At 40.1% G+C, this 22,001-nt stretch overlaps 1 protein-coding gene across 2 annotated transcripts; it reads right to left on the minus strand.

The window, feature by feature from the left end:
- Positions 1 to 5,920: 5,920 nt before the first annotated feature.
- ART5 (ADP-ribosyltransferase 5) lies at positions 5,921 to 16,771 on the minus strand. Of its 2 annotated transcripts, none has more exons than XM_074217337.1 (4): positions 15,978 to 16,771; positions 11,160 to 11,889; positions 8,505 to 8,537; positions 5,921 to 8,409 (listed from the first exon to the last, which is right to left on the minus strand). In XM_074217337.1, exons 1-4 carry the CDS (start codon positions 16,032 to 16,034, stop codon positions 8,306 to 8,308), a joined length of 924 nt encoding a protein of 307 aa, XP_074073438.1. In that variant the 5' UTR covers positions 16,035 to 16,771; the 3' UTR covers positions 5,921 to 8,305. The 2 variants fall into 2 exon arrangements, with proteins under 2 accessions (XP_074073438.1, XP_074073437.1); XM_074217336.1 differs by having other exon boundaries at positions 5,921 to 8,412.
- Between the last annotated feature and the right edge of the window lie 5,230 nt (positions 16,772 to 22,001).

A 22,001-nucleotide genomic window follows, 5' to 3' on the forward strand; every position in this document is an offset into this window, starting at 1 on the left:
TCACATTTTTCCAGTAAATTACTTCCCAGCTATATTCCTCATTCTCCCTCCAATCTTTAGTTTCTATTTACTCACTCCTACCAAAACACTATCATTCTTTCTTAAAATGTTCACTAAATCCTACCAGGGCCAACAACTGTCATCCTATATCTTTTTCCCCTTTCTATAGTCAATCTACAATACCAACCATCTATAAACAACATCTTTAATTCCTCTCCTCTTTCTCTCTCTTAAACCCTGTGCAATCTGGCTTCTTGCCTAATCATTCCACTGAAATTACTCTCTCCAAAGTCATCGATGATTTCTTAATTGCCAAATCCACTGATCTCTTCTCCATCATCATCCTCCTTGACATTTTTACAGTATGTGACACTGGTGACCACCTACTTCTTTCCAGTTACTCTTTCCTATGTGTGTTTAAATGGTGGCTTTCTCTTAATTCTCCTACCTGTTTTGTTCACTCATTTTTTTTATCAGATGTTTATCCATATTACACCCACTTTTGTGTCTCTCAAAGTTCTATCCCAGCTCCTCTTCTTTCTCTATACTATCTCACTTAATGATCTCATACTGCTTAGCTTATGAATTCAATTATCATTGGTTTGCAAATGATTTCCAGATCTATGTATCCAATCCTAAATTCCAGTGAGTGTCAGGTCAAAAACTGTTTTATTTTCCACACCAGATGTCCTCTAAGTATCTCAAACTCAAAATTTCCAAAATTGAACTCATTCTCTTCCTTAGTCAAATCTGTTCCCTCTTCTGAACTTTCCTGCTATTGTTTTCAGAGTTTTCAGAGTCAGTGATTATGATATATATGAAGATCAAGCAAAGAAGACTAAGAAAGAATAGTCCACCACATAGGATGAGAACCAAGACAAAGTAGTGTTCTGAAAAACTAAAAAGAAGAGAATATCAAGGAGAAGAATGTGATCAAAAGCTACTACAGAGAGAGTAAGGAGGATGAGGATTAAGGAAGCCAGCTTGCAAAGAGGAAAACAATAAGAAACTCCAGGTTGATGGCAATTCCAAGTATCATTCTGAAATATATTAGTAAAGGAATGATTAGAGCAAAGGAAAAAATAACATCTAGCCTTTAAATAGGACTTCAAAGTTTGTAAAGCACTTTTTGCAAATATTATCTTATTTGATCCTCACAACAACCCTTTGAGGTAAGTGTTTTTATTCTCCCTACTTTACCAATTGAGGAAAATGAGTAAAAGGTTAAATGACTTGCATAAGATCACAGTTAGGAAGTGCCTGAGGCTGGATTTGAACATAGATCTTCCTGAATCTAGATCCAGGACTCTCTTCACTGTCCCACTCACTGGCATATAGTATAGCTTTAGCAAGAACAATAATAGCCTGCTGGTTGGTCTCCCTGCCACAAATCTTTCCCCATTCTAGTCCAGCTACCAAATTCAAATTATGTTCTAAAGTGCATGTCTAATTGTGTCATTCCCACTCCTCACTCCGTGGCCGATTAAATTAAATATATATTTGTGTGTGAACACACACACACACACACACACACACGCACAAAGGTATACAGTTGGCATATTCACAAACTTTGCAGAAAGATTGAAGGAATTAACACATTGTATGACAATTTCAGGATTCAGAAAGGTCTTGAAAAATTAGAACAAGGGTTCTATTCTGATAAGATATCATTGAAAAAGAATTAAAGCCTTATACTTTGGTTAAAAAATTTGTCACATATATATATATATATATATATATATATATATATATATATATATGTAAAATCAGAGCAACATGGCTTTTAATCTGAAAAGGATCTGGAATTTTGATTTGCTACAAGATCATTATGAGGAATTAGCCAAAAAAGCTAATGTGACCTTAGGGTGCATTAAGGAAACTGCAGCATGTAATAGAATTTTGCTATGCCATACAAATGATATGAACTGAGTGAAGTTAGCAGAGTCAAGAAAACAATATACATAGTAATGACAGAAGTAAATGGAAAGAATAACCACAAGCACACACCCAGAGACACATAAGAACACATTAAAAGTGGATGTTAAAAAATTATAAAATACAAGCACGACCCAAAATAGGAGATATAAGAACATACTCCCAAACTTCCCCTGTGTAATTTGTGTTGAACATTGCACATATTTTCAGACTTTGCTAATACATTGGCAAGTTATGTTGATTTTTATTTCCCATTTCTTTTTTGTCTTTAAAAATATTTTATTTTTATAAGGAATACTCTCTGGGAGGTGGAAGAGAAAGAATATAGAAAGAAACCATGATGACATTTTTAAAAACCACAAAAGATATCAATAAAAATTTACTTTAAAAAATTCTCCAGGGGCAATTAAGTGGCACTGACCCTGGAGTCAGGAGGACCTGAGTTCAAATCTAGACTCAGATACTTCATAATTACCTAGCTGTGTGACCTTGGGCAAGTCATTCAACCCCATTGCTTTGCAAAAACCAAAAAAAAATTATCCAATACTAGGAATGTGATGGTCCTGCTGCACTCTTGTGCTTAGTTTACAGGGTTACCTTTTAGAATAAATGTCGATGAGATGAAGAACAACCAGAAGAGGTTCACATCTATGCCTTGGGGTTTTTTCCAGTGGTTGAGTGGAAATTCCTGAGTGCAACTAGTATCTTTTTAATCTCCTCTCACTTCTAAACATCTCTGTTGTGCCTAGGCCTGGACCCCATCTTTTTCAACTTTAAAATACATGCAGTTTCCTATCCACAATACTTCTGCCCTCTTCTCTGGATTAAGAGTCACTTCTGACTCAGTTTACTGGTACAAGAAAGGCAACGAACAAGTATTGGTCCTAATAGTTATAGTTCTCAGTTTTGATTACCAATTCCACTCCTTTCCACAACAACATGCACTTATGTGCCAAACATTTCACTAGATACTAGAAATATAAATATAAAAATGCCACAATACCTTAGGTTACTTTCCCTCAAGACATTTATATTTTTATTTCTCAGAAAAACTTTAGTGATTATTGGTTGCTTTTTGGAACATCATTCAGACAGTAATTTAAGGGAAGAATCATTTGAGAGTTACCTCTTATTCTAGGTCATCAACCATCCAGGAGCTCAACTAAATTCCCAATTTCCTCCTGTTTCCCATGAATACAGACAGAACACTGTGGCACTACTCTAAGACATATGAGGGAATAACTATTTCTACCCCCAAATCAGTACTGGCAGCTCTAACAGATATTTTCTGCTCTATTGGATGTGTTGATTCAGAACCATGGCCAGCAGCCAACCTCCTGTAAATATGAAAACAGAAAGATTTCACCTTGGATAAAAAGATACTAAGCGAGTCAAGAAAGAATAATAATTGGTCAAAGATTCTAGCTATAATGGTGGAATTTGAGGCCCCATGGCAGAACTTTGGGGAAAATTTTAGTGAGCAGGCAAACCCTGGAATCTGAGTCAAAAAAAAGACGACCTTGGGTTTTAGTCCCATCTCTACCAGAGCAAGAAGCTTCTCTACAACATCCCTTACAAGTGATCAACAGTTTTTACTTAAAGACTTTTAATATTAGGAATCCACTATTAATTTGAGAGACATTATGGAAAAGTGGATAGATTGCTCAACTTGGAGTCCAGGAAGACCTAGATTCAAATATTACATCAGGTTACTTTTTAACTGTATGACCCTAGGCAAGTCATTAAATCTGTCTGAGCTTCATTTTCCTTATAGATGAAATTGGGATGATAATAATAATATTATCTGTCTCATAGGATTTATTTGGAGACCTAAATGAGATAATGTAATAAAAACAGTTTGTAAAATGTAAAACATTATGTAAATTGTCAGTTGTGGTTGTTGTTGCCAACCATTTCCTTTTGGACATTTTTACTTTTAGGAAGTTTTTCCTTGTGTCAGTTTACCCCTTTGTCCTTGTGGAAATCTAGTTCTAACCCTTTGGGACAGAAGTTTATAAAAGAAGTTTATCCTTTGTTTCCATAAAAGTCATTTAAATATTGAAGAAAACTATTATGTCCTCCTAAGTCATCTGTTCCCCAGGTCAATTCTGATTCCCTTTGAATGATTCTTAATGTGACATATTCTCTAGTCCTTTTTGCAATTTCGGTTATCTTCTTCTAGACAACTTCACCGATTTTTCCTAAAATATAGTGCCCCAATCTAATCACAATCATTTAGAAGTGTGTTACCCAGAGTGGAACCATTAACTCCTTTGCTCAGAACCTATTCCTCCCTTACTATACTAGGATAGAATTAATTTTTTTGGTTACCACATCATACTGTTGATCATTAGAATTACATGAAGATGCAATACCAGATCATAGTCTATCTAAACCCTGGGACATAGGCCCTACAAGACAATTTGCCCAGTGTCACATAGCTAATGAATGTCAGGTACAGAACATATATATGTATACATGTATATACACATGGGTACATATATGTATATGTGTATGCATGTGACTAAGATGCTGAATGCAAAAGCCAGACTTACCAAAACACCAATTGTGAATTCAGAAAGACTGTCCTTGAGCTCAAACATCTGATGTTCCTTGGTTAAACAATGCCCACCCAAGCCTCCAAATCAAGATTAAAAGCAAGACTTTAGGGTATTTAGGTGGCACAGTGAATAGAACATCAGTCATGGAGTCAGGAGGACCCGAGTTCAAATCCTACCTCAGACACTTAATAATTATCTAGCTGTGTGACCTTGGGCAAATCATTTAACTCCATAGCCTTGCAAAAAAAAAAGCAAGACTTTGTTGATAAGCACATCAAAAGTGAGTTTTATAAAAAAAATATAAGCAAGAGAGACCTACCTAGGTTCAAATTATATTGATGTTGAAGATTTACTGCTAACTGACCTTTACAGATGGGAGAGCAACAATGGCATGGAGATGTGAAGGCTTGCTATAGTTCTGGGAGGGAAGACCAAGGCAGTCAAGTTTCAACACCATTCTTTATCTCTTGAGACCCAATTAGTTATTTACAATAAACCCCACTTTGATGCATATTGTATAATGGTCTTTACTTTTGTTTCTTAATCATGTGAAACATAGTTATTTAAAGAGCATTTGCTGCCACTCAAATGTATCTGTGATTTCATTGATTCAGAAGTTACCTCCAACAATGTGAATCACAACTCATCCATGTCTCTCCATCCTGGGCTACTCTTATCATGTCTTTCCTTAAGTTCATACCAAGCAAATCTACTTAACATGCTAGGGACTTTCCTTGCTTTCTCCTGACATTAAAGGATCCTAGTGGAGCACTCTGGATATCCATCTGTCATCCTTTGTCCTTTCCTTATGACCAGTCCATCTTCTCTTCATATAATTCCTTGTTGATACCTCTTAACCCTTTTCTGCAAAGTTCATCATTGATTATGTTTTACAGCCTACTCCCACCCACCATATCTATCTCCCCATTGCCCTCTGTGTGACACTCATTTTTAATTCTTTGGGCAATTCCTTCCCATGTTTTTTGGTCATTTAGCAATATCATTAGAATGGTAATATTAAAATACTAGACCTTTGCTTTCATAGAAAGCTTGAGGTCATAGGATGCATTCTTTCATAGAATGCCTTACAGTTTCCCAAAGGCACTTTAGCCTGATCTCCTTCTCCTGTTCAATGCTAAGTACATTTGTTTCTAAATGTAAGGAAATGTGCAAGAGAGAGTGATCCGTTATCTAGGCTCTGAACCCAGAATGTTTCAGCCAAATTGGATTATCAGCTGTTCCTGAGCTTAATATTTCATACTCTGGCTCTATTTATATGTATTATATGTATATATAATATATAAATTATATATAATACATTATATGTATATATAATACATTATTTATAATGTATTATATGTATATATAATGTAAGAATACCCTCTCTGGTGTTCCATGCCAGAAATTAATTCCTCACCTCTGCATCTCAGAATCATTATTTTCAATCATGACTTAGTTTAGCTTACCTTAACAGCTCCTTCACAAAGCTTTTTTTATCTCCCTCAGTTGTATTGTATCCATAACTCTTACTCCAAACTACATTCAAGCTCATAGGTTGAGTTCTCTTAGAGAAATAGCTTCTTCCTGAGCATCTAGGATCATCTAAGTCCTATAACTAATAATACTATAGTAATTCCTATAACTGTAGATTCTGAGCCCCCCAGTGGTGTGCTTCCCATTAACAGTCAACGAAAAGATACGTCAACAAAAGTATTTACTGAAATGGCATAAAAAGCACAATAGGTACAACACATCTCTCCCATAAAACTTGGGGCCACTTTTCTCCCAGTCCATAACATTCATGACAGAAAGCGTGGGCACAAACTTCAAGTCCAATAATAGTGAAATATATATGGAGGAAAAACATGTGTCCAAGACATCTCACAATTCCAGTATTTCAATGATTTTTATCTTATCAGAACTAAAGGGCTTCCATATTTTTTCTTTCTTGAACTCTCTCCTCACAAAATTTATTTCTGGGAGTCGTATCTGGGCTAGAAGAATGACTCTGCTTCTGGACTGGACTGGGCTAGAACCTCACTGGGCATAGTCTCTCAGCTAGCTGAGCTGAGCCCTCCTTCTCAGCTGTACTGGACCCCATCATCTGGATTCTTGGGCTACTGGAGAGCTCTGCTGGGCCGTTCTTTCACTGCATACTCCTTGTTGATAACTATAATATTTGCTTCTTCCAGTGTCAGGCTCTGCTGAAGCCCACAGTTGGGGAAGGGTTGTGCCTTTTCAGAGAGAGCAAATACCTTTAGCTTGAAGTTGGTAGAAAACTTTCCATTTCAGGACTCTTGAGGCAACAGTAGAGAGAGATAAAGCCTCTCTTTTTCTTTCCTTTGATGACAATGATTTCTGGTTCTAGGCTGGATCCCTTCAGTAAAAAAAAACCTCATTTTAACTTATGGAGTAGAGAAGGAAGCATTATCAAGGGCCTACTATTTGTCAGAGACTGTGCTAAGTGATTTATCTCATTTGATCCTCACAACAACCCTGTGAGGTAGGTGTAATTATTATTCCCATTTTACAGTTGAAGAAACTGAGACAGAGGTTCAGGACTTATTCAGGGTCGCACAACTAGGAAATGTCTGAGGAAGAATTTGAACCAACAGATCTTCCTAACTCAAAGCCCAGTGCTCTATCCATGGTGCCCACCTAGCTGCCTCTGTGTTGGTTAGCTGCCTATATGAAAACCATCCAATACATTTTCCAAATTTTATCTCTAAAATCTATGGCTATTTGTCCAATAACCACCAAGCAGCTCTGGGGTTTGAGTTTCCTCAGTCCTTTAATTAACTCTTTAAGTCTCTTCTGTTGTTCTTCTGCAAACGAATGGCTAGGAAATGAGGTATTGAGATAGTTTCTATTCTCAGGAACAAGTCCATTGTTTCTGTTGCCCTGGATTTTCAAATCAATCTCTCAAAGTCTCTCATAGCATCTATTTTGGCCCTTTACACTTACAAATTTAACCAATTTTGAAAAGGAAACATTATTATTTCTAAAATTATTATTATCAAAATCATTATTATCAAAAATGTTTACTGTTATCCTTGGCAATTAGAGGAAGTATCACTTTTTTATTTCCAGTCCTTGACGAAGTGACTGGTCCAAAGTAGGTCCAAAGAAATAATGTAGAATTGAATTGAGCCTAGGAAATTGGATTCCTCAGACCTTTTCAGGGTCACCAGTGACCCCATATTTGACCAAAGTCAGTAGAAAACAATCACTTTGTAAATATAATCCATGCTGTGAAACAACTTGAGTACTCTCCCCTGTAATTTCCTGACTCTCTAAACAACATACAAGGACAGAAATTGCAATCAGGTTGTAGATAAATTGTCCAAAATGTTTAAAGGGAGATGCATAAGTTTGATTATATGGAAGGTAGCAGAATATTTAAAACAAAGACAATAAACTGCTCTGTTGCAATACATCAGAGGAGAATGCATGGAAAAACCCTGCCTGAGACATGACCAACTAAATGACCAACTCACTGGCTTATGAGCCAATGTGCTTGTAAGAATGAGGCAGACATTTTGCAAGGTCTTTTATTGAAAGGTGGCCATGGCAACAACCACAAAGTGGAATGACCTCATCCACTGCAGCTCCACATCCGTCTGATCTGAGGGGCCTGGTCCCCTGCCCTGATTCCAGGACATTGCTCACAGATCAATTCTCAAACACCTTCATCCACATCTTCATCTTTTTCCTCTGCTTTCTTCTCCAGACTGCCCTCAGCCTGGCCGGGTCTATCCAACAAGGGGACCATCAGGTCCCTACAATTTCCCAGCTCAGAAACCAGAAGATCAAGGCACTGTGCCAGAAAGTTGGAATGTTCCAGGAGGCAGAAACAAGGTCCTTGGCATCAACTGAGGCCAGGATCCGGGGAGGAGAACATCCCAACTTTGTCCTGCTAGGAAAAGAAGGAAAGGGGAGGGATAAGATGGATCTGGGGAGAGATCTAAGACCTTTCCCAATCTAGAGCAAAGTGGACAGGGGACTCACCTGGATTAAATACACAGCCCTCCTTCTTCTCTCCTGGAATGCCAAGAGAAATAGATGAAAGTCTTAGTCTGGATTCACTGCCCCCAGAATTTGTCCTTTCTTCATATCTTGACAGAGGCTATCCCAATCAGCCACCCCATTTCCAGGAGAACCCTTTTCCTCCCCTCTTTTCTTTCTGCAGTCTTTTCCTCCTTAAAGATCTGATGTTCCTTTCCTCAGCAACTCTATTCTATTCCCTAGTTCCAGTTTCTTCATGTTATCTTTATGGTAGATGAACCTTTTTTATTCCAATATGATTTTTAGGAGTGAGGGCTTCTCCTTGGGGATCAAATCCTATACTCCCACCTATTTCAGTATCTTCCATTTGGAAGGGACTTTGAAGACTGCATCACCTAATAGAATCTACCTAAGTAAAAATACCCTCTCTGGTGTTCCTGGCAAGTGGTTGTCCAGCCTCTCCTTGAAGAAGTGCCACTACTTCTTGAGGGAAGTTCCTTAACTTTTGGATAGCTCTCATTATGAGGAAACATTTCCTGACATCAAGCTGAAATCTGTCTCTCCTCAACTTTTCCCTTTTGGTCCTTGTTCTGGTCTCTGGGACCAAATAAAACAAGTCTGACCATCTCTTATGTATTCATCCTTTAAATACTTCAAGATCTGAGTCCTTATATCCCATCTGAGTCTTCTCTTCTTCCAACCAAATAGTTCTAGTTCCTTTGAGTTTCTGAGTTGATACAGAGATGGAATTTGCTTCCCTAATACCAATAGGAGCTACTGTGTTTCACCTTCTCTAGGATTGGGGGCATCTTATATGAACATTAGAGATTATCTATGGATGGTGTTAAATATTTCTAACTTTTGAGATAATGAAAACCCTGGAAGCATCCAGTCTTATTTCTGTCCCTGGATTGGGACAGGGAAGGAATAGAAGGTACTGAGTTAGGTGAGTGACCATATTGTCATGTGGATAGTGTCCCCAGTCTCAACAAATTGTGAAGAAACTTGGAATGAACCAAGGGTTATAAAATGAAGCATCTTGCCATGGTGTGTCTCCAAATCAGCCAGGGTCAAGGATTTAATGACAGTCTATGCAAGTTCCATAGGCTGTAGTTTAAGAGATGTTAGAAAGATTTGTAGCGAGATCTTAGCAGGGAGCTAAGAAGTTTTCCTTTAGAATTAGAATTACCTTTCCAAAGTATTATTTCTGAATTTTTATGTTCCCTTTTCTCTTTTTAATGTCCTAGAAAACTCTCATTTTATCTGGGGTGTGTAGAATCTGGAGGCCTGGGGAGGGGACTATCAAAAATAAAACCATTGGATTATGGCAAGGAACCTGAACCCAAATGCTTCTCTGCTGCTTCTTACTTAGTTTGACCCTAAACAACTCCTTTCCCCTCCTTAGATTTCACTTTTATCTTCTACAAAATGATCATGGAATATAATCTCTAATGCTGTATGGAGTAGTTGTCTGACCTGGACAAATAACTTAAGTGTTCTGTGCCTCAATTTCTTCATATTTAAAATAAGGGGATTGGACTCAATGACCTCCAAGGTTTCTTCTAGCTCCAATTTCTACTATCTTTTAAGTCTAAGAACTAGGCATCTAGAGAGAATTATAGCAATAAAAAACAGAAAGATGATTAGGAAATGATCAAATAGAGGCCAGGAAGTCCAAAATCAACACAGTTTAGAAAAGGTGGGGGGGGAGGGTGGGAAATGGAAGTCCTTAGAGAAGAAGGCAGAGATCATTTGATTTGGCTCCAAGAGGAATTTGAATTCTGGGGTGGGGCCCTCAGACCTAGAAAGTAACAGGGTGGTGAGTTCCAGGAAAGTGTTCAAGTGGAGACTGAATTACTCCACTAGGGAGAAGGTGGATTTTCTTGCATTGAAAATGGAACTAAATGCCCACTGAGTGTCCTGTTAACTCTGAAGTTTTAGAATTTGAAGAAGAATCTGTGATTTTCATTCTATGATCCTATGGTATCGTCCTCTTTGCTAACAGAATCATAAAATCAAAGATTTTCCAGCCAAAAAAGAACTTCCTTTCCCTGACCAATCAGGATAAAGCACTGACTTGGCAGAAAACCTGGTTCAAATCTTGCCTCTGATGCATACTATCCCTGTGACTTTGGGCACCCTGGAAATTATCCATTTGTAAGACTTGAGGGTTGGATTAAATGGTTTCAAAGGCCCCTTCCTGCTCTAGAGCTAATGTCCTAAGAATCTTTTAGGCTATAACCCAAAAAAGGAATTATCTATATTCTCCAGAAGACCTCCAAGGTTGGGACATCACTTCCTAAGGCAAACTGTTGATGAGAAATATTTTCTTTACATTAACCTTTACATTACATGCCCTTTTGTATCTCCACCCTTCCATTTCTGGTTCTCTACAACACTACAGATTTTCCAGATGTTTGAAGATATTAATCATAACAAGTAATGTGGTCTAGTGGAATGGGCACTTAATGGAGAGTCAGTAGACTGAATCTTAGTCTTTCTTCTTATTCTGTGACTTTGGTTTACCCATTTGATTTCCCTGGTCTCATTTTCTTTCTCTGTAAAATGAAGGAATTAGATCAGAGGATAACAAAGTTCCCTTCCAGATCTAAATCTTATGATATTCAGGTTAGGCTCCACTCCCAACCCTTAACTCACCCCCCAAGTAGGCACAGTTGAAGTGGCTGCAGGTCCGATTGAGACTCCTGATTGTCACTAAGTTTCGGACCCCATCCTGAGAGAAATTAGACACCTGGAAAAGTTCATGAGGAGGGATGAGAACCTCTCGTTCTTCTGGGAAGACTGAAAGGGCTTGTATGGGGACTCCAAAACAAGTATTCATGGTGAAAAAGGTTGCGTTTCCAAATCCCTGGGCCACCCCTTTTTCCTCAGAGGTGGAGGTGAACTGGCCAAGTCGAATGACATCTCCTAGCTGCTTAGGCTGGAAACGGAGGCTGCTCACACCTCGGAACACTTCCTGCCCTGGGTCCTCCTGACAGCTCTCAGAAGCTCTCAACAGCTGCAGGGCCTGCATCAGGTAGAAATGTAGGGCCTTGAAGTGAAAGTGCTTCATGTAGTCCTCCCGAGAGGTGCCCACTGTTCTCACAGCTGAATTCAGCTCCCAGTATAGAGAGTTGGATGAATTGGTATAGACCATGATAGCCACAGCATGCTGGGTTTGGAAACCCAGGGGAAGAGTAAGTCCCCTTCTCCGGCTCTCCCAAGCAACTGTGGCAGCCCCCCAGGATTCTCGGAGCAGGGAGTGGTGTGCCATCTCCTCCTGGAGCAAGTGGGTGGCCTCCTTCTCCATCTCCTCCTCACAGTCCAAGTAGGCATCATCAAAGGTATCAGGAGCTGGGCCCAAAGGCACAATGGGAACAATGTGGGCCTATGAATGGGGAAAGGGGAAATTGGGAGAAAGGAAGAGAGAAAAGAGGGTATGTGGGGAAGGGGAAGTTTGGGGCATTTCATGTAGCTGCCAGAGGATTAGGGTGGTGCTTTTCTTCAGATACAAAACAAATCTCATTGATCTAGCTCCCAGTCAGACTTATCTGGGGTATATTTATTTAAACCATTTCGCTATAATCCCTACACAAATATGGTGCTCAAAAGCCTTCTTCCACTGTCTCTAGAACTTCTTGCTTGGTCTTTTGGATCCCCTTCAGGCCTAAATTCTAACAAAGGTGATTTATATTTCTAAAGCGTAAAAGGTACTAAGTGACATGGACACTGGATACACATTTGGGAGCCTTGCTGTTCTTTGAGTCACTTCTGCTATTTGCCATTATTGAATGAATAGAAACAGTCAGACACAAGGAAGGTTTCAAACCTTCCAATTTGGTTCTGGGGTGCCCAGAACCCAAAAATTATCCCTAAGATTGATTCCTCCATCCCAAATCTGTGCTCTGGCAGGGCACTTAAAGATGGTTTGGGGGGAAGCATCAACTTGACTTCCATCTACTAGATGAGGAATATCTCCAGAAATCACAAAGTCCTTGATAACTGAAGACTGATCTGTTACAGAATTACGGAGTGTCAGAACTCTCTATGATCCCTCAAAGCTCAGCTCAAGTGTAGCTCCCAGGTGAGGCCTTTCCCGATCCTTTGCCCTCCCCAGTTTTAGTGCTATTCTTTTGAAAATTAATTTATGTTGACAGCATTTATACATAATGGGAGTAAAACAGCAGGAACTTTTCTGACTAGAGCATACTCCATGAATTACTAAGTTTGTATCCTAGTCATTTCTAGGGAGAACATTGGATCAGTTCCAAAGGACTTGGCTCTTTGGGATGAGACAGGCTAGGTGGTCCCCTGGTCCCCACTTCCTGAAGCAATACATTCAGAAGAGAATGAAAAGGAGGGGTAAGTTGTCTCCCCTTTGAAACTGAACATCAGCATATCTATTAGGGGAGTTAAAGAATAAAGGGAAACCTCAAAGTTTGCTACCAAAGCGTTCTTTAAGAGTAGAGCACATGTTCCTTTCTCCAGCTAGCCAGGTCACACAGGCTTTATATCTATAAGTAAGTATATGTGTTTGTGTGTATGTGTGTAAGTATATGTATATGTTGAATGTGAGCTTGGACAGATGTTGGGAGGTAGTGGAAGATAGAAGGGCCTGTCATGCTGTAATCCATGTGGTCATGAAAAGTTAAGATTGAATGATTGAGAAATGACATATACAGTTATATTGTATTCATTTAGATATACCCATTCTTTATCCTAATAGAATGTAAGCTTCTTGAGGACAGGAACTATTTCATTTTTTGCTTTGTATTCACCAGCATTTAGCACAGTGACTAGTAATAGGCACTTAATAAGTGACTGTTGATTGACTGATGGTGCTATCCCTCTCCCATTATTCCTTTCAGCAATTTGTCACAGCATAATAGTATGATATGGCAACCAAAAAAACTAATGACTTTAAACTTCATTAATAAAGACTTAGAAACCAATGGAGGTGGGGTGTGCAGATGATCCTGACAGATCCTGCAGACAAGATCCTGCAGGATTATGCTAAAGCGGGGGAGTGGGCACATTTAAGGTACTACATTAACAAACTGGAGTGTGACCAAAGTAGGGTGACTGAGACAATTTAGAGTTAAAAACAATGTCTTTTGAGGTTCAATTGTCTATCCTATATTTTGAAGAGGACCAATGACATTATGGGGTAAAGTCTAGACTTTTCATGAATTCTGTTTAAGTAAGGAGGAGTTGCACAAAGTCATTGACCTAATGCACTCTTCCAGAGTTATTGGAATCTAGAGGTAAAACAAAGTCAATGTGATTGGTGTTGGCCCAGAATGACCTTGGCAATGTCTGACCAAACTCTGAGCACTCCGTTGCACCTGCTTCTATTGACTTTATGACTGTTGGAATCAATTGCTCTCATCTACCCATTTTGACAGGGGAAGTTTTTACATGTTTAGGGTAGACATCCTCCTAAGGCCAGTTAATTGCCTACAACCTGGTTTAGTCAATCTGCCAAGGCCAATGCTACAGCTTCTTGGAGTCACAGGTAAGAGTTGACAGGTGGATTACCAAGGGTAGGTGCCCTCACACCAGAGGAGTAGTCCTTCCCGAACACCCCATACATATAACCAGGGAGGAGTAAACATAACTTTTAAGTGTAACTGAAGGACTACAAAAAGGTTTTAAACTTATCTTGCTAGTCTCCAGAGAAGTTATAGAGCTCAACAGTTATCAATCCCAATCCATCCCTAAAGAAAAATCCATCCCAAATCCATTTTGACAAATGACCATCTAGACTTTGACTGAAGACCCCCAAGGAGAGGGGAGTTCATAATTTAATGAGGAAGCCTATTCCATTTAAGAAGGTTTCACTTGTTTTTGAAAGTTTCTTCCTATATAAAACCTAAATTTGCCTCCTGCAATTTATACCCATTACTCCCATTCTACTCTTTTCTGCTCTCTGGGGTCAAACAGAACATGCCTAATCCCTCTGTTACTATAAGAGTTAGTCCTTCAAGTACTTGAAGATTTCATGTCTCTCCCTTTCCCCCATTTCTCAAGTCTTCTCTTTTGCAGTTCCTTCAATTAATCCCTGTGTGACAGAAATTCAAGACATTCACTAACCTGGCTATCCTTCTCAAATTTATTAATGCCCTTCCCAAAATGTGGCTTTTTGAATGGAATACAAGACTTCATCTGTAGTCTGTTCAGGCTGACTATTAAGCAACCTAAGGTTGCTTCAACTTTCTTAGCTATTATATGATATGGTTATCCCATTTTGAGTTTGTAGTCCACTAAAATCTTCAGGTCGTTTCCAGACAAACTACTATTGAGTCAGGTCTCCTCAATCTTGCATTTGTGAAACTGATTTTTTTAATTCAAATGTAAGAATGTGTATTTATCACCATTAAATTTCATTTTCTTTTTTTTGAACTAATGTTAAAATGTTAAAATTTAATTCTGTCTCCATGAAGAATTCCATATGTGTTTGTTTCATCTGAAAATTTAATATGCCATTTTCACCTTTCTCCAAGTCATCAATTTGAAGGTAAAAAGCCCAGGGCAAGTACTGAGCTCTGAAGGGTACTTCCTGGAGACCTTCTTCCAATTTGTTGTTGCACATCAACCTGCCATTCAATCACCTGTGAGTCTTGGATTGTGTTAGGTCCAAGTCTGATCCAAGACACAAGAACTTCCAAGAAACACATGTGATACAAAGGAGTATAAAAGGAGATACCCAGGAACAACCTCCCTCCCCAACACCTCACCCACACCATCCCCATCAATGTTGCACCACTGAGATGAAATTCCATCTAGTTCTTGTTCTCTGGTTCTACTAAAATAATCAGCTTGGCACTAGCAGTAAAATTTTCCCACCTTAGAGCACCTTCAGTCATATCCAGTGTGGGACCTAGGTTGGTATCTCCTCTAGACTATTGCCATTATTGGTTGCCTTTCCTTGTTTGCACCCCAACCCCACTCCCTTTATAGCTTTCCACCTCTACTGAAGAATATATGTCATCTAAATCCTACAATTTTCAGATACCTACATATCAAGCTGGAAAGCATGCATTACTTGTTCTTTCCCAGGTCTCATCCATCCCTCTTCTCTATAATTCATCTGTGACTGTCCCTTCATCTTTCTATCCTTCTTCCCCCCCTAGATTCAGATTATCCAGCCCAGTATCTGGACCCCAAATCTGAACAGGACCAATTGCCCTGAGAGGTGATTAAAGGGAGGGAAAGGGATCATGAGAAGGGTGGGAGTCTCTGGAAGGGGTTGGGGAATCTCAGGAACAGAGAGGGTCTCAGGAGAGTTGGGAAGGTTCTGGGGACAGGAACTGTTTTCCAGCAGAGGACTAGGGATCCTGAGGACAAGGGACAGGTCCCAGGAAGTCTTTGAGGAGGAAGAGGACCAGAGCACAGTGGACATTCCAGGAGGATTCTAAGAGGAGGCTAGAAGTCCAAGGGAGGAGAACTAAGGGGGATGGAGGTACCATTCATTACCTGTGTGAGGGAGTTGAGGCCAAGGCAGCTAAGTGTAATCATCAGGGCGGGCAGCATTGTCCCTGGGGGAGACTGGAAGGAAAGGGAGTGACTTGTGGAGATTGGGGATGAATTTGTGTCAGGGTGAATAGTTCTGATTTTTAAAAACAATTACAAAAATTAAACGTGAACATTCTTTCAATTCCTTCCCTGTTTTGTGGGGAGAAAGGAAAAATGAATTAGTTCAAGGATTCTATAGGAATAGGGTTGGAGGTGCACAAGTCAGTCATCCACTGGAAGAGAAATTTCCTTTGTCTTTGTATGGGGAGGGGGTGTTATTTCTGAATCTGTGCGTTCTCTAAGCCCTTGTGACTTTAACTAATGAACCTACTCTTCTGTTTTGGGGCATATGGAAAGGGGAGGAGAGGGAAGGGGAAGCAGGAAGTGAACCAGCACCCCCATTATGATGACAAAAACATTAAATGAGTAAAAATGATTCAGAATTGGAGCAGAAGATCTTGGAGCTGAGGGAAGCCAACAGGTTCAGGAAGTTCTAGGGGTCTCGGGTTATAACTGAAGGGTGGAGAAAGTTTAAAAAATAAAATGGGGCCAAGGGTTTTTAGGACCCAGTTCTCCTAAAATCAGCCATCAAGAAGAAGCTGAGGTCCAGAGATGATTAGGATCAGTCAATGAAACCTGAAGCTCTGGGCAGTCTTCCAAATGCTCTTTGAGAAGGTACTGCATTTGAGGGGTCCAGAAAAAGGTTGTCCGGAGGCCAGGCAGGAGAGGCTGATCCTGCTCCGGGAAGTCACCTGGCCTTGCACTAGACTGCAGTTTACACCAACTCAAGTGCCCCAACAGTAAGAGAGGGAGGATAGGAGGAAGAGTTCGAAGCCTGCAGAGGCCCTTCTCTTCCCCCTAACCCCCATCCCTCCCGTCCCCAACCAACACAGCAATACACACAAAGAAGAGAGTTTGCAGAAGGAAAGGAAGATTGGGATTGAAGGAATAGAAGAGGGGAATGAAGGAGAGACCTTAGGGGCGGGGGGCCAAGGGGATGGTAGCAGAGACGTGCTAAAGAGGAAAAGAGCAAGGTTAAGGATAGGATGAGGGGCGGGGCTAAAAAAGGATAAAAGGAAGAGTTAAGAGATGGAAAGAGGGGCGGGGCTCACGCAATGGAAAAAGGCGCGATTAAAAAGAGAGAAGAAGGAGAGGGATAAACAGAGGGACGAAGCTGAAGAGGGATTAGGAGGACAGGATGGGAGCGGCAGTGAGGAGGAGGGCATCAAAGTGAGAAGAGAGACCGGGATACGGGGACAATGGATCGTTGGGGCGGGGCGGGGCAAAGTGGGTGTCCCAGAGAGTGGAGCGATGCAGCTGGACAAAAACCAGCGCACCCCACCTCCTGGAAAGAGGCAACCCCGCGGGGACCCGGTACCCACCTCGGGCCACGGCGCGGAGCCGCTGTCTGGGGGCCCGGGACCTGGGAGACGGCTGGAACCCGAGGGACGCAGGCCGGGGTCCTAGCTGATACCACCGCAGTCCCAGAGTGGGGACGATAAACAAAATCCTGCCTAAGTATAGTCGGCTCCAGGAGCCACCCACACCCCCCTTCCCTGAAACCCGACACTGCGCTCCCTCCTTCCTATGCCTGCTCCCGGAGGGAAGAGGCTGGCAGCCAGCTGTCCCCTGCCCCTCCCTGGTTTGGGATGGAAAAGGGACAGGAGCCCCCCCTGAGACGCGAGGCTTCCTGAGGGCCAGACTGGGGCTCCTTCTCAGTTCTAGGGTTCCTAGAAAGCAGGGGGGGTTAGAACTGATCTCCTGGGAACTGACTCACAATTTCCCAATCTGAACTCATCCCCAGCGCCCCCCCCCCCCCCCGCCCCATCCAATGGAAACGGGGCGGGGCGAGATCTGAGAACGGAGACCGAGGCCAGCCCCTTCATTCCCAGCCAAGCGGTCATCCTCCCGCCGGCCGCCCGGTTCCCAGTAATCCCTCAGCTTCACACCCGGTGACTTCTTGTTTATAAACATTCTCTCCAACTCTCTCCTGTCCTTGGCCAGTCCCACTATAAATAGATCCTGGGAGGAGAGTTCTCCGGCCCTGCCAGAGGCTAATCAAAGAACTGGGACAATTGGTGAGAAATTATAAGCAGGCACATTCTGTCCCAACCTTCCCCAGCTCAATTGCTATCTCCCTTTTCCCGGTCTTTGTTGATCTCTTAGTACCCTTGAGGCCCCACAGCTCTCAGGATGTCTCACTTATGGGCCTGAACACCCCTTTTCGGGTTTGAGAGGCTCTGTCTGACTCCCCTTTCAGACTGATCGCGTTTCTTGTATAGTTCATAAAGTCTCCGCTACTGAGATATTTAAGAAAAGCTCCGGACTGATGAGTTTTTCCTATCTAGTTCAGTCTCGAAAACAACTACCCAGCTTTCTAGCCATCTTCATGACTCTCTACATGAGTTTAGCCTCTCTACCTCACGTCCCTTCCTCCTTTCTTTTCCTCCTCTAACTCTGGGAATAATAATCAAATGAGTTCAGCATCTCTACCTCATCTCCCTTCATTTTTTCCACCTCTAGCACTGGGAATAATAATCAAATGGTTCCAACATTTCTACCTCACCTCCCTTCCTCCTTTCTTTTCATCCTCTAACTCTGGGAATAATAATCAAATGAGTTTAGCATCTCTACCTCATCTCCCTTCATCTTTTCCCACCTCTAGCCCTGGGAATAATAATCAAATCAACACTACCATTCTGAGAAAGCTGTTGTTCAAATACAATATAACTCCATCCACCATGTAACTTTCCAGACCAAAACTCCCCTCCTTCTATGCTACCCCCTTTTTATATATTTTCTTCCCCTATTATAATATAAGCTCCTTGAGGTCTAAGATTGTTTTGCTTTTTTGTTTATTTCCAGTCTAGGACTGGACACAAGGTGCTAAATGCTTCTTCATTCATTGCTTTATATTTGACAGGTATGACCTTCATTCAGTTATCAAGCATTTATTAATGCCAAGACATTTATTAATTTATTAATGCTATTCTGGGGGCTTGGCCCCCTGAAGTCCTTTCCAACTGTGAAATTCCAGGATCTTAAATAATCCTATAACTTTATGATTCTTTGGTGCTTGGGATCTATGATTTTAAAGATAAATTATTTTGTAAGCAACATATTGAAAGACAGCATTAGAATGAGACAACCTTGAAATCAGGAGTCTCTGGAGTCTTAGTTTTTTTATACTTGACTTGTCTTATTCAAAGTTCCACCCTTTGAATTGGAAATTAAGTGAATGTCCTTCAATTGGGGAATGGCTTAGCAAACTGTGGTACATGCATGTCACAGAACACTATTGTTCTATTAGAAACCAGGAGGGATGGGAATTCAGGGAAGCCTGGAAGGATTTGCATGAACTGATGCTGAGTGAGATGAGCAGAACTAGAAGAACACTGTACACCCTAACAGCAACATGGGGGTGATGATCAACCTTGATGGACTTGCTCATTCCATCAGTGCAACAATCAGGGACAATTTTGGGCTATCTGTGATGGAGAATACCATCTGTATCCAGAGAAAGAATTGTGGAGTTTGAACAAAGACCAAAGACTATTACCTTCAATTTATGGGGGAAAACCCCATTATCTTATTATATAATTTTGCTATTTCTCATGCTTTATTTTTCTTCCTTAAGGATATGATTTCTCTCTCATCATATTCAACTTAGATCAATGCATACCATGGAAACAATGTAAAGTCTAACAGACTGCCTTCTGTGGGGGGCGGGGGGAGGGAAGCAAGATTAGAGGAAAATTTGTAAAATCCAAAATAAATAAAATCTTTCTTTTATTTAAAAAATAAGTGAAAAAAAGAAAGTTCCACCCTTCAGAATTGATAATCCATTTTAGATCTGATTCTCATTAGTATCTACTAATGGTGGGGTAGAAATGATGGTAACCTTGTAGAGAAGCAAATTCTCCATCTTAGGCTTTGTGTTTCAGAAATCTGGAATGAAATTTGACATTCATCCTTTTTTTTGTTATTGTTGTGTTTTTTATTCTCAAATTTGGGAAGAACAGATTTAAGGATGTTCAGAGGAAGGATGGGATTCTATGGTCTAAAATTCAACCTAGGAAGTCTGCCTAGAAGAGATAGCAAGTTCTCAAGGATAAAATTCTGAAGACACAAAACATAGAAAATTCCAACATGGAGGGAAAAGAGTAGTTACTAGAGAGATGCACATGGACATAGCAGTAATTCATCAATTAATTTAAATTGTCAAGCAAACAGATATGGAATATAGAATGATTATAACACTATGGCAGGGTCCTGTGACAATAGTGTTAGGAATGTCATTGCTCAGAATTAATGTGAAGAATGAGTAGATCTAAGGAAAAGGTTATACACTCCCCTATCGCACCTCTACCCTTATCAAGTTACATCAGGAAGACTCAAAGCAGGAAGATTTGTTGCCCAGGTGAAATGGAATAAAGATAATTGATGCCAGAAAGAACGCCTAGCCACTAAATTCTTATTTTGTTCCTGTTTCCTCTGGAAAGGGAAGGGAAAGAAAAACAATAAACATTTATTAAGGCTCTACTATGTGAAATTTACACTTTATAAAGATTTCCTTTAATCTGCACAACAATCCTGTGAGTTATTTTTAAGTTGAGGAACTAAAGCAAAGTAATATGCCTAGAGTCGCACAAGATATAAGTTTCTGAGACTAGATTTATAACTTAGATCTTCCTTATTACAACCCAGGATTCTATCCACTGTTCCAGCTACCTGCTAAAAAGAATGGTCCACCTATTGGGGACTAACTGAACAAGCTATGGTATATGAATGTGATGAAAAAGACTTGAATGAACTAATGCTGAGTGAAGTGAGTATTGTACACATTAACAGCAACATTGTGTGATAATCAAATATGAGAGGCTTGGCTCTTCTCAGCAGTTCAATGATCATGGACAATTCTAAGGGACTTGTGATAGAAAATACCATCTATATCCAGGAAAAAAGAACTATGGAGTCTGAATACAGCAGATCAAATCATACTATTTTCCATTTAAAATTTTTGTTTTATGTTTTGGGTTTTTTTTTACCCTCTCGTGATTTTTGGTTCCCTTTGTTCTGATTTGTCTTTCACAAAATGAGTGTATGGAAATATGTTTGGCATAGTTATACATGTATAACATATCAAATTACTTGATGTCAAGGTGGTGGTGGGGAGGTTAAGGAGGGAGGGAGTAAAATGTGGAACTTAAAATCTTATCAAAAAAATGAATGTTGAAAACTATCTTTGCACCTAGTTGGAATAATGAATAAATAAATTTAAATTTAAAAAAATAAAAAAGAATGACCTTGGACTGAAAAAGGAAGAACTAATATGGTTACTAAGAAAGTAATAATACCCAAGACAGGATAGAAAATAGTAAGAGAGCACCCTAGCTGCCTTTGATGAGTTCAAGCCCAATGAAATACAATCTCAGTAATGAAAAGGCCTGGAATATGTGATTACTGAGAGACTTCATTGACCTTTGAAATAGAGAATGGGTGAGAAACTGTGGTATTAGAGATAGTCAATTCTTATCCTAATTTTCAAAAAAAAAGGGAAGGAGAATGTATTTTACATGTCATGCTATAAATTATAGTCTTGCTTTCTTTTTTTCTCACTGCCTGATATTTTAACCCTCTGTCAGATTTTCTTTAATTAGTCTTTCTGATTTCTTTTCAGTCTTCTTTTTAATTTATTTTCATTCTACAGGCTGATTTCCTTCTGATTTCTTTCCAATCTTCCTGACTTCTTTTTTATACCCATGATTAATCTATTTAGTCCTTGCCTGATTTTTTTTTCAGTCTCCTACCCAATTTATTTTTATCTCAGACACTTGTATGCCCAACTGTCCATTCTGCAACTAGGAAAACATGCCAGGGACAGGCCAAGTTGGGACCTGGGCAGGAAGGAGCCTATCCAGAAATAGAAGGCAAAGGAGTGGGGGAGATTGAGTTTCCAAGCATTTGTAGGGAAGGGGACAAAGG

This window comes from Macrotis lagotis, chromosome 1 (assembly GCF_037893015.1).
Source record: "Macrotis lagotis isolate mMagLag1 chromosome 1, bilby.v1.9.chrom.fasta, whole genome shotgun sequence".
Lineage (NCBI taxonomy): Eukaryota > Metazoa > Chordata > Mammalia > Peramelemorphia > Peramelidae > Macrotis > Macrotis lagotis.